The sequence below is a fragment of the Peromyscus californicus genome, unplaced genomic scaffold (genome assembly GCF_007827085.1).
Source record: "Peromyscus californicus insignis strain IS unplaced genomic scaffold, ASM782708v3 Scaffold_4__1_contigs__length_199733344, whole genome shotgun sequence".
NCBI lineage: Eukaryota > Metazoa > Chordata > Mammalia > Rodentia > Cricetidae > Peromyscus > Peromyscus californicus.
The window spans coordinates 84917840-84935307 of NW_026294562.1; the positions used below are offsets into that span (position 1 = coordinate 84917840).

The 17468-nt window shown below is 45.9% G+C and overlaps 1 protein-coding gene across 2 annotated transcripts in view; it reads left to right on the forward strand.

Moving 5' to 3' along the window:
• The window catches only part of Tmc7 (transmembrane channel like 7), a 56383-nt gene extending 39221 nt beyond the window's left edge, over positions 1 to 17162 (forward strand). For both annotated transcript variants that reach the window (XM_052761640.1, XM_052761643.1), the window contains 9 exons: positions 612 to 785; positions 1531 to 1688; positions 3900 to 4017; positions 4207 to 4304; positions 6558 to 6744; positions 9524 to 9654; positions 10698 to 10853; positions 13046 to 13124; positions 14773 to 17162. In XM_052761640.1, coding sequence (XP_052617600.1) covers positions 612 to 785; positions 1531 to 1688; positions 3900 to 4017; positions 4207 to 4304; positions 6558 to 6744; positions 9524 to 9654; positions 10698 to 10853; positions 13046 to 13124; positions 14773 to 14847 — 1176 coding nt within the window. In that variant the 3' untranslated portion in view covers positions 14848 to 17162. The remainder of the gene's footprint in view (positions 1 to 611; positions 786 to 1530; positions 1689 to 3899; positions 4018 to 4206; positions 4305 to 6557; positions 6745 to 9523; positions 9655 to 10697; positions 10854 to 13045; positions 13125 to 14772) is intronic.
• Positions 17163 to 17468: the final 306 nt, after the last annotated feature.

Below are 17468 nucleotides of genomic sequence, written 5' to 3' on the forward strand. Positions count from 1 at the left end.
GGGCTGGAGATGTAGGTGGTTGGTAGAGTGCTGTCCTAGCATACACAGAGCCCTGGGTTCAATCCTCAGAACTTCAGATAAATAAATGACAAATTAATAAACAAAATTAAAATAATGATACACCCCACTTAAAGAAATACTGCACCATCTGCTCATGTGCATGCATACACACACACACACACACACACACACACACGCACGCACACACACACACACGCACATACACAGCATCATAAATGCTGATTCAGCTTACACATTTATTACAAAGCCAAGTGCAGTCTCCAGTAGGAGGTTCTACCTTACCATAAGCCTTACATGTAAAAACTGGTGGGGGAGCCGGGCGGTGGTGGCGCACGCCTTTAATCCCAGCACTCAGGAGGCAGAGCCAGGCGGATCTCTGTGAGTTCGAGGCCAGCCTGGTCTCCAAAGCGAGTTCCAGGAAAGGCGCAAAGCTACAGAGAAACCTTGTCTTGAAAAACCAAAAAAAAAAAAACTGGTGGGGCTTAGCCTGGGGAAGATCTTGGGCAACATAAATATTTAAGAGAAATCTGTGGGATATGTTACAAAATCCCCCTCCCATCGCTCACAAATGAGTTTTCTTTGGTCCCCAGGCAGATCTGGAGGAAGAGAGAATCCGGCAGAAAATAGCTGAAAGGACCTCAGAGGAAACCATACGCATTTACTCCCTGAGGCTGTTCTTGAACTGCATTGTGCTGGCTGTGCTAGCGGCGTGCTTTTACGCAATCTACCTAGCCACTACCTTCTCACAGGAACACATGAAAAAGGTAAGGGTTCCATGAGAGTCGGTTGACCTTGCGCTCTGGTGTGGAGGCATGTACATATATACACATACACACACACATAATGTATGGAAGTCTAAATTGGTCTAGAGGCTGTGAGTCATCACACATTACATACCCAAATACCATAAATACCATCCAATTTGTGACTTTGTCCTCCGTTCATATACTGTGGCTGTCTTCTGTGTGGTACAAGATGGTTCACTGCTATATCCACATGCTAGCCAAAGGGAGAGTGGTGGGGCTCATCTTTAAGGATGAAATACGGAGTTTGATTTAAAACTTCTGCTCCATTGCCTCCGCTAGAATTTAGTTTAGTTGTACCTGGCTTCCAGGAAGGCTCAGAAACGTAGTTTTCATCTCGGATAGCTCTATACATGGCTAAGTGATCTGCTACTATGAAGGAAGGATGAAATGGCTGTCACAAATCAATCATTAGAACAGTCTCGGAAGTAACTTGAAAGGGCTGTTCATACAGCATAGACAGAGTTCTGTATCCTTCACTAATATGTCCAGTAGCATTCATTATTCCTCCAGCATGGTACTAGGTCTCTGCATGTGTGCATCTAAGGAAGGTTCCAAGCATCTAAAGCTGATGTTTCCCAGCCACACCGGATGATAAATATGCTTCCTGTGTCTGCTCAGCATGCACAGTTGAGTTCTTTTCAGTTCAAGTCTTCGCTGTCACCATCTCACTTACCCTGACCAGTGCTTTCTATTATCTTTCCAGGAAATTGACAAGATGGTTTTTGGGGAGAACCTCTTGATATTGTACCTCCCATCCATTGTGATCACACTGGCCAATTTCATTACCCCAATCATCTTTGCCAGGATCATCCACTATGAGGATTACTCGCCAGGCTTTGAGATCCGCCTGACAATTCTTAGGTAATGCCTAACTACATGCATGCCAGGTAGACCATTGCTTGTTCATGGCAGACATTGCTAATCGATTGTGGCATATTTTCCGGATATGCTAAGAATCATCCTTCCTTTTGATGAGCCCCATGAATAAATTATCATTTGCACATGCAGTGAAGGGCCTTAGACTTCAGTCTCCCGTCAGTATTATACTTTTGATTCTGTATTAACTGAAAGCATAGGGTGGGGCCTTAGAAGGTCATACTGTTCTAAAAATGTTAGAATTGACAAGATTAGGCAGAGTCCCGAGAGTTCACACTGGTAAATAAAGATGGCTGAGGGGGTACTGTGCTTGAATAGGATTTCTTTTTCTACTTCTCAAATATCTGAGACTAAGCTTTTTTATTTTTTTATTTTATTTTATTTATTTATTTTTTTTTTTTGAGATTGTCTTAGGGTTTCTGTTGCTGCAATGAAAACACCATGACCAAAAAGCAAGTTGGGGAGGAAAGGGTTTGTTTGCTTATACTTCCATATCATTGTTCATCATCAAAGGAAGTTAAGACAGGAACTCAAGCAGACTGAGAACCTGGAGGCAGGAGCTGATGCAGAGGCCATGGAGGAATGCTACTTACTGACTTGGTCTACATGGCCTGTTCAACCTGCTTTCTTATAGAACCCAGGACCACCAGCCCAGGGGTGATACCACTCACAGTGGGCTGGGCCCTCCCCCATCAATCACTAAATAAGAAAATGCCCTACAGGCTTGCCTACAGCCCAGTCTTACAGAGATTTTCTTTTTCTTTTTTCTTTTTTTTTTTTAAAGAGCTGAGGACCGAACCCAGGGCCTTGCACTTGCTAGGCAAGTGCTCTACCACTGAGCTAAATCCTCAACCCTGTTACAGAGGTTTTTTAATTGAGACTCCCTCCTCTCTGATGACTCTACCTTGTGTCAAGCTGACATAAAACTAGCCAGCACAGACAGTCTCGGTATGTTTAAAAAGGCTAAGGAATTTGTCTTTTATCCTGGAGAGCCTTATATGTGGCTGAGTGAACTGCTGTTGAGAAAGACAATGGAAATCTGTATGATGTCCTCTATGGCCTCAACTCTAGATTCTTCAGCCTCAGCCCATTAAGTGCTGGGATTTACAGTCCTGAGCCACCACTCCAGACTGTATTTATATCTTTTTTAAGGCAAGCAAACAAGAAAACCTTTGCATTTTGTAATATGGGGTGGGAGGGGGAGAATTTTATTATTAGCACTTATCTGGACAAAATAGTGCATTTCATTGTGATATTTTCACACATGTGTATAATATGTTTCAATCATATTGACTTCCTCCATATTCTGTGCCTCTTTTCACTTATGTGGTACCCTCCCAGTCATTGTAGGAATTTTTAAGCTTTTCCACTCAATGGATCCATCCATACTTGACCTTTGGCCCACCTTATTTCATGCATTCTTCTTGTTTATGCGGGGTTATATTAAGCAGCTCTCAGGTGGCATGTCATTTCACCCGTAAACACTTCAGTGTCTCCAAGTCACCAGGACTTGGTTTAACAAAACTTTACCACATATTCCAAAATAGAGCCAGTCTCCATGATGGAGGGGCTGGTGGCTTGTTCATATTAGGATTCACACAGGTCCACATGCTGTTTGATTACTGAATCAGTGTGGTGTCCCACCCCCCCACTTCTCCTCCGCCTCTTCCTCTCTGAATCAGGGTCTCACTATGTGGCTGACCTTGAACTCATCTGTGTACCGTCATGCCTTGGTTTTTCCTGCCTTAGAACTGTAGGAGAGATGGCTCAGCAGTTAGGAGCTCTTGCAGAAGAAATGAGTTTAGGTCCTAGCACCCACATCAGGTATAACCTCAGTTCTAGGGGATTCAGTGTCCCCTTCTGGCCTCTATGGGCACCTGCATGCATGTGCACATGTCCACACACAAACTCATACATGTGCATATAAATAACTTGTTGTAATATATATGTATATGATATATATTATATATATCATACATATAAATATATAAATATATATATATAAAACATGAAGTTACCAGTTGATCCATTTAAAGTATACAATTCATAGGCCTTATGTCACTTCCCTACCATCCACTTCTGCAGCAGAAACTGCCGAGGCTCAGGTTTGCAAGGAAGGTGCCTGTGTTCCTCAGCATGTGGTCCACAGGAAGGCCAGCCCTGATGCCTTCTCTTCCCCTCTCCTCATTCCCACAGGTGCGTCTTTATGCGGCTGGCCACCATCTGTGTGCTGGTGTTCACGCTGGGCTCCAAGATCACCTCCTGTGGTGACAGCACGTGTGAACTCTGCGGCTATAACCAGAAACTCTATCCGGTGAGCCCTGGCCTTGACTCTCAGCATCAAAGCGCATCTGGCCCCAAGCTGAGCGTGGTCAAGCGCTTGGATACTGAAGTCTGTGCAGGAGCGTAGGGGCAGTGGGATGTGGAGATGATTGAAGACACTGAAGGCTGGCTTTCTGGGCTGGGAGTGGTCCTTTATTATGTCTCCATGTCTTGATTTCAGTGCTGGGAGACACAGGTGGGACAGGAGATGTACAAGCTGATGATCTTCGACTTCATCATCATCCTGGCCGTGACACTGTTTGTGGATTTCCCCAGGAAGTAAGTGTGGAAGTCCCTGCCACCACAGCTTCATGACTGAAAGCTCCCAACCCAGCTGTTCTCCACAAGTGCTGGGTGACTTCACAGTCACCGAGGAACCACTGACATCTGGTGACTTTCAAATAGCTCTAGGCTGTTGACACCATGGCAGCATTAGCCACCATATCTTTAGGTGGTACCCTGGTACCGGGGGTAGAGATGGTACCACCTCCCATAAGGTCCCACAAGGCCTCCTGGTGTTGAATTCCTGTACTTGATGCAGCCAAGGCCCTACAAGGGCATTCACATTAGGTGTAGCTTTTGGATCTGATTTCACACCAGCTTCTTGCTGATCATATGACTATGAACAAGATATTTCTCTCAATAACAAGACACAGAATTTCTCACCTGAGACAGGGACGGGATGATAGCAGGGCCACCTCATAGCCTTTCCCTGAGAATAAGCAAGATAGCTGTCTTAGTTAGGGTTCCTATTGCTGTGAAGAGACACCATGACCACAGCATCCCTTATAAAGGAAAACATTTAGTTGGGATGCCTCTCTTACAGTTTCAGAGGTTCAGTCTATTATCATCATGGCAGGACATGGTACTGGAGAAGGAGCTGAAAGTTCTTCATCTTGATCCACAGGCAGCAGGAGGAGTCTGTGATACTAGGCATAGCTTGAGCATAGGAGACCTCAAAGCCCACCAGTGAAACATTTCTTCCAACAAGGCCACACCTACTCCAACAAGGCCACACCTCCTAATAGTGCCACTCCCTGTGGGGACCATTTTCTTTCACACCACCACAATAACACAGATCCAAACCAGGAGAATACTCTGTGGCACAGAGCTCAACAGAATGTGACCCTCACCGCGGTGACTCACCCCTGTGACTCACCTCTGTGACTCACCTCACCTCTGTGACCCTCCTCACCACTGTGACTCACCTCTGTGACCCTCACCTCTGTGACCCTCACCTCTGTGACCCTCCTCACCACTGTGACTCACCTCTGTGACCCTCCTCACCTCTGTGACCCTCCTCACCTCTGTGACCCTCCTCACCTCTGTGACCCTCCTCACCACTGTGACCCTCCTCACCACTGTGACTCACCTCTGTGACCCTCCTCACCTCTGTGACTCACCTCTGTGACTCACCACTGTGACCCTCCTCACCACTGTGACTCACCTCTGTGACCCTCCTCACCTCTGTGACCCTCACCCCTGTGACTCACCTCTGTGACCCCCCTCACCACTGTGACTCACCTCTGTGACCCTCCTCACCACTGTGACCCTCCTCACCACTGTGACTCACCTCTGTGACCCTCACCTCTGTGACCCTCCTCACCACTGTGACCCTCACCATTGTGGTCACTGTTCTTCCGGGAGTCTTAAGGGACTCTCGTCTGCTCTCCACACAGTCAAGGTACCCAGGGTGTGACGATGCCGGCCTGTCATTCCAGCACTCAGGAGGTTGAGGCAGGAGCATTCTGAGTTCCAGACCAGCCTGGGCAACTTGAGCAGATAATTCAGATGTGGAATTAGCTAGAGGTCCAGTGAGCCCTAAAGTCAGATATTAGGAAAGGAAGTGTAGTGGCCAGCAAGATGTCTCAGAGAGTAAGGCACTGGTCACCCACCTGAGGTTGCTCACTGCGACCCACATTGTGGAAGGAGAGAATTGACTCCCACAAGTTGTCCTCTGGCCTTTACACATGTGCTATTGCACAGCTGTGCTCCTGGGTACATACATACATATGAACATATATACATGACATTTCTTTGTAATAAAAAAGAAACATTGGGCAGAGGAAATGATTCATTTGGTCAGTAAAGCACTTGCCATACAAACATGAGGACCTGAATTCACATCTCCAGCATTTGTGTAAAAGCCTGGAGTGGCAGCTTGTGCCTGTAATCCCAGCATTGGAGAGTTGGAGATGGGAGGATCCCTGGACTCAGTGGCCAGCCACTTCAGCCCAATCAGTGAGCTGTGGGCTCAATGAGAGACCCTGCCTCAAAACATAAGGTGGAGCGTGACTGAGGGAGACTTCTGATGTCAGTCTCTGGCCTCTGCAGGCACACTCACACACCCACATACACCAACACGTATACACTCATACATACAACACACACACACACACACACACACACACACACACACACACACACACACACTCGAACTTGCTATGTCAATGATGTTGGTTGGTGGAACTGGTTCTATTGCCTTAGGGGCACTTGTAGACTCAGGTAAGAATGTGTCTAGTTTGTTTCCAGGCTCCTGGTGAACTACTGTGCCTCCTCGAAGCTGATCCAGTGCTGGGGCCAGCAGGAGTTCGCCATCCCAGACAACGTCCTGGGCATCGTGTATGGACAGACCATCTGCTGGATTGGAGCCTTCTTCTCCCCGCTCCTCCCTGCAGTCGCCACCTTGAAATTCATTATCATCTTTTATGTGAAAGAGGTGAGGAAAGCGGATCGGGCTCACACCCTGCACCCCTGTTTCTGTCGGTGTGCTGCTGCAATGCTGTGGACAGGAACCCAGTGCCTGCAGTGTGCCAGGCCAGCAGTACAGCACTGAGCTGTGTCCCCAGCCCCATCTGAGGTACATTGTAATTACATGTCCCTCCAACCAGGGCCTCCTGCGATGTCGCTTCCTTAATATGTGTTTACTCTGGGAAAAGGCTTCCAGTAACTTTTCACGTCTTTTCACTGTATATTTCTGACTAACCTCAAATCCCCGATCTTCCTGCCTTGCCCTCCCAAGTGCTGAGCTTACAGGTCGTTTTTGTTTTGTTTTGTTTTGTTTGACAACTTTCTAAGCACATTTAAGAATTGCTTTGTTCCTGTGACGTAAATGGAGTTTTTATATATGACTGACTGGCTCAGCAGTGGTATATTTCAGTGACATGTAGCCAAGAGTTTGTTGATTTCTGTTTTGTGATTTTTGGAGTCAGTGCATAGCTTTTCGGGGCTTGGTGACTGGCACAGCTCATGTCCCCACACATTGTGGCAGGACCAGATGCTACATGGGTGAGGTGGCCCTGCACGTGACTGGCTTGCCTGGACTTACTAGTTTGTTCATTATTATAAAGCAAGCCACATTCATTATTTTCAAATGAAGACAGAGATTTTTTTTTAAAGATTTATTTTTATTATTTTTAATTCTCTCTCTCTCTCTCTCTCTCTCTCTCTCTCTCTCTCTCTCTCTCTCTGTCTCTCTGTGGGGGTGGTGGTGGAGGGCAGAGGTATTCTCAGATGAGTTACAGGAAATCGTGAGCTGCCTGGTGTGGGTGCTGGGAACTAGCTCAGGTCCTCTGTAAGATTAGCACATGCTCTTAGCTACTGAGCCATCTCACCAGCCCCCATTCTCATTAAACAATAAAACAAACATATAAATAGTACTTACCACCCTTCTCCTGCCGTATTCTTTGTTAATAAGCCTAAGATTTATTTTTAATTAGTTCATTTTTTTTTAAAGTGCTGGCGCTTGAACCCAGAACTTTGAACATGATAGGCAAGTACCATGCCATTCACCTACATACCCACCCCAAGTCTAAAATTTTTTGATTGCCTATCAATTAAAATGTGGAAATAGTAGTGTTCATAATGAAGATGGTGACAATAGTGGATGATAATACCATTAGCTGGTGCCCCTCGGTGCCCCCACTTCCTCTCTGTGGTGCTTACCTCCAGCCCTGGAATAGCCACTAATGTCTTATGAAGGACAATGCTGAGGCTCAGAGGGTTAACTGGCCCAAGGTCACACAGTGTGAGCATGTTCCCGAGTGTTAGGGTCAGGTGTGGCTTGCTGCCGCTGAGTATGGCTGCCCACCCCGTGAGTGGGACCTTGCATTGGGCGAGACTTTATTCTGGCTGCCTTGGCCTTTGGCCTGTGTTCTCATGTCTTCATTTGGAAGCATGAGTTACCTGATGTCATCAGAGGAGACGGGACTGTGGACACATTCACGGGGAAATACTGGTTGGCTAGTGAGTTCCCATGCGCGGTGCAGTGAAGGGCATGTGGGTGGAATGGGGTCACTGGCCTCTTGTGGGACACAGGCTCCAGACCCTGCCTGCTGGCTGAGTATGCCCTAGAACTAAGCTCACAAGTTGTTCCAGTTCCTGTGGAATTCAGACAAGTTTCATGTCCTACCCAGAAATGCAGGTGGTTTGTTTGTTTGTCTTATTGGAAATAGTATGCCTTTATTTTTCTTTCTCTCCTTTTCTACTTGATATTTCCTTCAAGTCTTTTACCCTCGGTGTAAATATTTGTTTCTAACACATAGGAAAGATTATGTGCTTGTAAAATGTTCAAGCAAGGGCTGGAGAGATGGCTCAGAGGTTAAGAGCACTGGCTGCTCTTCCAGAGGTCCTGAGTTCAATTCCCAGCAACCACATGGTGGCTCACAACCATCTGTAACGAGATCTGGTGCCCTCTTCTGGCCTGCAGTCATACATGCTGTATACATAATAAATAAATAAATTAAAAAAAAAATGTTCAAGCAAAGTATCTCCTTAGTTGTCATAGATCATTGTAGATCCATTTATTTATATTTAAGTCCCTGTGAATAATAAAATAGTAAGACTTTAATGCTTATGCTATACAGGGCCTTGAAATTTAACATTTTCCATTCACTGTGTGGTATATAACAGGTATCTCATCCTTTTTTTTTTTTTTCCGAGACAGGGTTTCTCTGTGTAGGTTTGGAGCCTGTCCTGGAACTCATTCTGTAGCCCAGGCTGGCCTTGAACTCACAGAGATCCGCCTGCCTTTGCCTCCCAAGTGCTGGGATTAAAGGCGTGCGCCACCACCGCCTGGCTGGTATCTCATCCTTTTAAAGTGCTGTGTGCATTCTGTCTCACAGATCACTGTAAAGTGCTGTGTGCATTCTGTCTCACAGATCACTGTAAAGCGCTGAGTGCATTCTGTCTCACAGATCACTGTAAAGCGCTGAGTGCATTCTGTCTCACAGATCTCTTTAAGGAGGCCCCACTGTTAGCTTTCAACATTCCTTCTGGATTATTCCCTCTCTTCAGCAGTTGTAGTGTCACTGTGTTTTTGTCGGTTCTTCCTATTATGTCATCAACATGAATTCCCCAGCCGGGACCTGTGCTGAGCATCCTTTTGGATCTGTGTGACACTGTCCCCTGGCAGGGTAGACAGTCCCCAGTTGCACTGCAGTGTGGGACTCTACTGCTCAGGACTCTTATTTTTTTCTCCTTTCTCTTTTGTTCCATAGTTGAGTCTTCTTTACACCTGCAGACCCTCCCCAAGGCAGTTCAGAGCATCCAATTCTAACTTCTTCTTCCTGCTGGTGTTGCTGATTGGGCTGTGCTTAGCAATAATACCGCTAACAATCAGCATGTCTCGGTAAGTAGTTCTTCATTTTCTAAGCTGCTCCTTTCTTTTGTGACTTGCCTCTCAAGAACTTATAACGTTCTTCATGGGCTTTTCTAGAGCCCACAGACGTACCTTCACCTGACCTACCTTTTTTGATTTTCCTTTGTTTTGTTTGGTCTTGCTACTTTTAAACTCCAGTGCTGGGGAGCAGTCTATGACAGCTTGGGGGATGGAGACAGGCAGCTCCCAGGGCTCACTGGCCAGCCAGACTGGTTAAAAGGGCAAGCCCCAGGTCCAGTGTTCACTGAGAAGCCCTGCTTTAAAAAAGGAAGACACTGATGTTGACCTCTGCCTCCAGGCACAGACAGGCACACACATGCACATGCATTTGTACACACACACACACACACACACACACATATGCACCTACATGCCCATACACATGTACACACACACACACACACACACACACACACACACACACACACACATATGCACATACATGCCCATACACACACACACACACACACACACACACACACACACACACACATACACACACACATGCACATACATGCCCATACACATACACACACACACACACACACACACACACACACACACACACACACACACAAAAAGAGGAAACATTGCTATTTTATTCCTGCCAGTTTCAAATTTCTCAGCTATCCCAGCAGTCTTCACAGGTTTATTTTGAAGTCTTTCCCACCTCCCTCACTGTGCTCAGCTGTCCAGTCTTTGTAGTCAGTCTTTGATTCTTTAAGGACTCCGGGCCGTTTTCTCTGTCTTTGGATTAAGAGACTGGGGAATACGTGTTTGTCTAATATGTTCCTTCTGTGACATCAAGCTTCCATTTCTGCCTTGAATGACCTGCAAACTGAAAGTTAGACCTAGAGAGCTGATGTTATCTCAGGGTCAGCTTTTTCAAACATAATGCTGCAGGAACTTCTGGACTTGGAAGTGCGCTGTAGGTTATTTTGTATAAATATGCTGGCCATGCATTGGCAGGCCTCTCAGCCTGGGCTGCATTCCCTCCTTCTCTGTCCTCACAGCATCCCTTCCTCGAAAGCCTGTGGGCCATTCACCAACTTCAACACCACCTGGGAGGTTATCCCCCTGACTGTGAGCACCTTCCCCAGCTCCCTTCAGACCCTGATCCATGGCGTCACCTCGGAAGCCTTTGCAGTACCTTTCTTCATGATCATCTGGTGAGTGACCGCCAGACCAGACCAGTATGTCCCTTCGCACTTGGGAAACAGAAGATGTGTGTCAGAATGGCTTTTGTTACTGTGACAGAATACCAAGAGAATCGACTTAGAAGGAGGAGAGCTTCATCCTGGCTCGGGGTTTCAGACGCTCCGTTCCATGGTAACTTGGCCCTGTTGCCTTTGGGCCTGTAGTAGCCTAGTATAGCATGGTTGGTGAGAGGAAAAGTATCAGCTCAGGACCTCCAAGACCAAGTTCTCGGCACAAAGGAGATTTATTTGTCCCAGAGCCACAAAGGGCAGGAATAAGAGACAAAGACAGGAGACAGAGGACAAGGGAGACGGGGAAGGGAACTAGGGAGAGGGGGACAAAGGACAGCCTCTGCGTAGAGAGGAGACAGACGTGGCCCGTAGGAAAGCGGCAGTTTATAAAGGAAAAAGGAAAAACCCCGTGTTAGGATGAGTGTTTAATTTTAATTGAGCATGTTGATTAACCAAAGGAGGCTTTTGATGGCTGGACTTCAACACTTAGATAACTGGACCTTGTGTGGTCAGCCTCAGGAGGAGGAAGTGGCCAACTAAGGGAATGGACCTTGATGTCCAGCTTTAGGAATGTAATCTAATGGTTTTTAGGAAGGCAGGGGGAATGGGAGAGATGGGCAGGGCCTGCCAGAGGCATGCCCACCGTGCTCGGGCTGGCCAGAGTCCCTTCAGTGGGAGCACGTGGTACAGGAGGTGTTCACTTCATGTCCACTGGGAAGCAAAAAAAGAGGAAAGGGTTTTGATATCCCCTTCAAGGACAACTCCAATGACCTACCTTCCTCTTACTAGACCCAGCCACAGTATTAGCACATGGGCCTTTGGGAATACCCAAAGTTGTCACACGCAAGGTTTGACAAGTTACTGAGCTTCTCTGAACCTCACTTTCCCATTTTAAAATGACATAATAACACTTACTCTTTCAGGGGAATGTTGACTAGACCCAGAAAGTTTGCACACATAAGGCCTGAGCCCCATGTGCTTTCTTATAAAAACAGAAAACATGGCCTATTTCTAACATCACTGGTGGTTTGCCTAAATCTTGCACTCCATGGGGAAAAGAACCCCACAAAACAATGGGTCAGTGGGTGACAGAAGACTCTAGAAAGTAGCTTGTGCTTGCCCCCTGCCTCTGCCATGTCTAAGCCACAATTAACTGAAACTGACTGCACCTTCCACACCGTAACTTACTCATCGCTCTTATCCTATGATGTGATTAGTCCAGGAAAAAAAAAATATATATAGGAAGTAGCTTGAAGAAAAAAAGCTCATGAAAAGAGGAATCTTATTCCTCGCTGAGATTAATAAAATGACTTAGGGATGCTAAGCTAGCTGACCTGGGCGTCGAGAAGCTGTACATACACACTGAACTATCAGCAATGGGTTAATAGTTCACCCAGTGCCCCCTGGTGGTGGACATCTGCTCTGCCTTTGCTGGCTTTGGAGGGAGGCCTGCCTGTGGCTTGAAGAGACTTGGAGAATCTCTACGTCTCCTGGTTATTTGGTCCTCATGTTATCAGCCCTGTCTGGGGACATTAGGCAGGACTGAGGTGAGATTGGCTTCTCCATGAAATGGGGGCTTGCCCTCTGTCCCACCATGACTTGACCCCATCTGAGACCCAGAGCTGCAGACGGGAAGCTGTTAGTGGCTTTTTCGTCCTAACCTTGTTGTGTCCGAGTTTTCCTGTATCCATCTCACAGATGAGGGTACTAAGGTCAGAGTGCCTGCCAAGTGAGCGTCCCCAGCCAGTTACCGCTAACTGACTTTCTGGACTTTTCCTCTTGTCACTTTGTTATCCCACACGTCAGGGGAGGAGCATCTGTAAATAATAATTAGCCTAGAGAGTTAAAGACTTCTAAGTCAGACTCTCCTGACTCCAGCTGTTTCTTCCATCTCCTTGGGTGATGTGCAGGCTTGCCTGCTTGGCTCCTTTTTCTAGCTAAAGAAAACATAATCCAGAGGAAACAGACTGTTGGTTTTTAGCGGCCCTGCAGGAGTCACAACCCCCTGATGAGTGTCAGGTGGTTTTTATCGGTCTGCAGTCCTGGGGTGCTTTCTGTTGACCTGCAGATGGTACAACCTCCCAGTGATTAAGGGCGGTCTTTAGTGACGCAGGCTCCCTTATGACCTGTCTGTCTGTCTGTCTGTCTTGCAGCCTTGTCATGTTCTACTTCATTGCACTGGCTGGAGCACACAAGCGGGTGGTGGTCCAGCTCCGAGAGCAGCTGTTCCTGGTAAGGAAGCACAGACCCAGAGGGCCACCGCCAGGGATATTAAACCAGGACTCTGAGCATGATGGCACAGGCCTGGAATCCTAGCACTCAGGAGGCCGGGGCAGGAAGGTTGCAAGCTCCACATATGCCTGGTCTACACAGTGAGTTCTACACCAGCGAGACCTCATTTCAAAGAAAGAAAGGGGACACAAAACAGCCCTCTCTAGTTTTATTCACTCACTCGGTTCATCCGGTACCACACCAGAAAGACTGAAGCACTGAAGAGTTAGAGAAGCGATGGATTTGGAATGGAGAGAGAGTTCAGGGTGTAAAGTGCTGCTGCACATGTGTGAGGACCCGAGTTCAACCCCAGCATCCCTGGGAAAAGCAGGCACCATGGGTGCATTTGGAGTCCCAGCGCTGAGGGAGCAAGTCAGGTGAATAGCTAGGCTGACTGGCCGGGAAGCTAACCTACAGGCAAGTTGCTGGTCTAATTGAGAAACTTCGTCTTAAAAAATGGTGGACAGGGAACTGTAGAGAGGTTCAGTGGTTAAGAGCATGCGTTGCTCTTGCAGAGGACCCGGGTTCAATTCTTAGCACCCATATGGTAGCTTCTAATCATCCATAACCCCAGTTCCAGGGAATCTGCACCTTCTTTTGACACTCTGCAGACACTGGGCATGCACATGGTACACATACATACATTCAGGCAAAATACTGATGCATATAAAATAAACAAAACTAAAAGTTTTGTTTTAAAACAAATACCACCACCTACTCCCCAACCCCACTTGAGAAATGGTACCTGAGGTTCACTTCTGGCTGCCACATGAATATCTACATACAGGCACACATGTTCCCCCACCTCCACATGGACATGTCCACTTCTACTAGGGCACATACACATAATAAAATAAATTCTGAAAACTAATTTCTGTGAAGATAAAAGCTAGGTTTGTGGAGTGACAGAGGAGCCAAGGCTACTGCAGCCAGCGGCTGTGGAAGGCCTGTTGAAGGAGGTGACATCAGAGGCGAGATGGGATGATGGCAGTAGCAGGTTATTAGAGGTCCTTAGTAGAGGTGGAAGGACCCAGTGTGGGAATAAGCCAGGCACTCTGGGGAGACAAGAGCATGGGTGTATGTGACTAGAGGGCTATGAAGGATGGGTGGGGGCAAGATGATTTTTTGACAGTAGCCAGAGGTCATGACATTGCCTGGCAGATCTTAGAGGAGGTTTGGGTTTTGAGTATTTGGGTGAAACTGTCTGCCTGTCTGAGACTGGGTCTTTGTAGCCCAGGCTGGTCCCAAACTCAGTATGTAGTCAGGGATGACCTTGAACTTGTGATCTTCCTACATCACCACCTAAGGGTTGGGGTTACAGGCATGGACGACCACCCCCAATTTATGCAATGCTGGGGGTAGAACCCAGGGCTGTGTGCATGCCAGGCACTCAGCTCCCATGTACATTTCTAGAAGATCTCCAACTATCATGTGGACAAGGGGCTGTGGTGGGGACCCCAGTAAGGGAGACAGGTCAGACTGGAAGTCATGGTGGTAACCCAATGGCTGGATCCCTTACCTTGAGTCTGAGTAGAGACTCACTAGATAGAAATAGTTTCGTACATTTCTAAACCTATGAGATGAACTTTGAACCTGCTTCCCTTTGTAGGAGAGTCGTGATAAGCGTTATCTCATCCAGAAACTAACAGAAGCTCAAAGGGATGTGCGGAGCCAGCCAGTTTGAGCATGAAGACACTGCCTGCAACTTCTCAGCATGTGACTCTGACGATGACCCTACAAAGTCGACCTGGGTTTGAGTGGAAATGTTAAAATGTATTTTTCTAGACTTTAAGGCTTTAAGCAACCTAGCCAAGTGGGATGACACCTGGTGAACTGTGGCTCGGACGGCCACCCAGACTGACACCTGGAGAGCCATAGCGGAGGATTTCACCCAAACACTAACTTCTCAAGTGGCTCAGGCTTTGCAATCAAACAGAGAGAGACTTTTATTTATTTATTTTTTTTTGTTTAGACTTTTGTATTTTTTAAAGGTTTGTATGTGTTGTTTTTGCAAAGTAAAACTGAGTTCCCCTATCTCCGAGGCTGGGTGGTTTCTTTGGAAGCCTTTCCAGGTTGAGTGAGTGCCCTCTCAAATGCCAGTGGTGACTTAAAATTCAACCTGACTTCTTTTTTCAAACGAACATGCATCTTCAGGTGCTAAAGGCTGGGAACAGCTGATAAGAATGTGGAGAGACCATCATGGTAGCCTCTGCCATGTGCCCGGACCACACTTGAATTTCCGCCCATATCAGTGTCAGCCCTTGAGCAGGAGATTGGGGCAGGTTGGAGGCCCGATTCTCAGCTCTGCAAGCCTTTTCTGCAGCCTTATTCACTCCTCAAGGGAAAGTGACCTTAGCTGACTGGTTAGTCCCAACCTTCTGTTTCCACCTGCTCTGAGTTCTGAGATTTGGTGACAGAATTGGAGAAGGGTAAAACCTTGCAAGGTGGATGGACAGTTCCTCTCTGTTTTCCAAATGTCTCTTCCTTGCACGGAGCTCTTCATTCCTGAAGGACCCCAAATGTTTCAGAGCCAGGCTACAGTGTGCTGTTTGGTATTGGAGCTGTGGCTACGGCTCAGGGGTTATATGTGTGATTGCAGATGTAGATCCATGGCTTAACCTGTTCATAAGAACAGCCCATAATACAAACATAGGTTGGGTTCTGATTACTTAAATACACGTTCCAAAGGGCTAGGTTTTGTTTGCCTGCACTTAAAACTTTGGATGTGTGTACCTTTGTTTTTATAAAACATTACAAAAATGGAGTATCTTTTTAAGATCTCCACTACAGTAAAAACCATATTTAATAAATACCTCGTCCTATGCTTTCCCAAAGCTGACCCTTTTAATAGTGTCTGATTCCATCTGCTTCTACTTTAAAGTCTCTCAGAGTGCTGCAAGCCCTGTGACAGATACTTTGAGTCTTCTACTGTTTTTTACTGGCTCCTAACCTTTTCTGACATTTAAAATTAGGTTCATGTTTTAGAAAGCTGCCAAGAAGGATTTCCCTCCTCCAACCACTGCCTTGTTTCTCAAAAATGATTGGCTTCTTGCTCTGGAAGCAAAGCAAACTTGTCATGGCTAACACATCTGTATGTGTATAAAGGGTTCCCCACTCCCTGTATGTGTGTGTGTGTGTGTGTAGATGGAACTCATCCTCAAGCCCAACACAATCATTTCTTTGATCTTTCATGAGGTTGTATTAACACAGGACATTTTTGTGCCTGTGAGAATGTGTTATTTCCTAACCTTTTCTTGTATTTGAAAATCTATGAATTTTTAAACTTAACAGGAATTTTGAATAAACCAAAGTTCATTCCATCCTCATTTTACAAATTCTAATTGTTGGCATTTTTGCCTAGTGCCTTCATATAATACTCTTGTCCCTCACTGTACCTCTGAAGATGATCTACTTTCCTGTTTGTACAGATGGTGGATAAAATGAACAATACGATGTTTTCTTTGTTATAAAATGGACAGCAAAATATGCCAACTAGTGTGTTAGTTTTAGTTAATGCTGCTAATGTGCATACCTCTTACTTGAATTTTTTGATAACTTTAATAACCAGGCAATGTCAGTTTAGTTTTTAAACCATACCGGCTCTCTAACAGATGTGTTAAACTACTGAGGCTCTCTAACAAATGTGTTAAACTACTGATAACACTGTGTCTTGAAAGTTTTAAAGTGCGTGTGTACTTGAAACCACAGAAGCACCTCGTCAAGAATCAAGTGATGAGGAAAATTGCAATACTCTGTAAAGTTGCTCTTTATTTTTCACTGAAATTAGAAGAAATAGCATTTTGACATCTGATGGATGTGTTTGATGAGTTTTATCACTTCTTGGCTTTCCTGAAGCCAAAGAAAAGCATGTCTATGTGTTTGTGTTTAAAACTTCAAAGACAAAGATATTTTAAGTATTTTATATCTCAGCACCATAGAAAACAACTGTTAGTGTTTATTTTATTCTATAAAGATATAATAAATATTGAAGTAGATATATATATGTGTTGAGTATGTGTTGTGAATACATATTTCTGATTTTCTCCTTAATAATACCTTGAAGTTCTGTGCAAGTAGTTACATCCTTCTTTTTACTGGTCTCATAGCATTGCACAGCAGCAATACACATGTCCTGTAACCATGGAACCACTAATGGGTACTTGAAGTGGGTTTTGTCATTCTTCCCCTACACACACACTGGAAGATTGAACTTTAAAAGCCCCCCCCCCCCCCCGCCCCCCCGCAAACATTTCCAGTTTGCACTCTTCTTCTGTAGGCTCTTGCTTTTTTTTTTTTTTTTAAAGG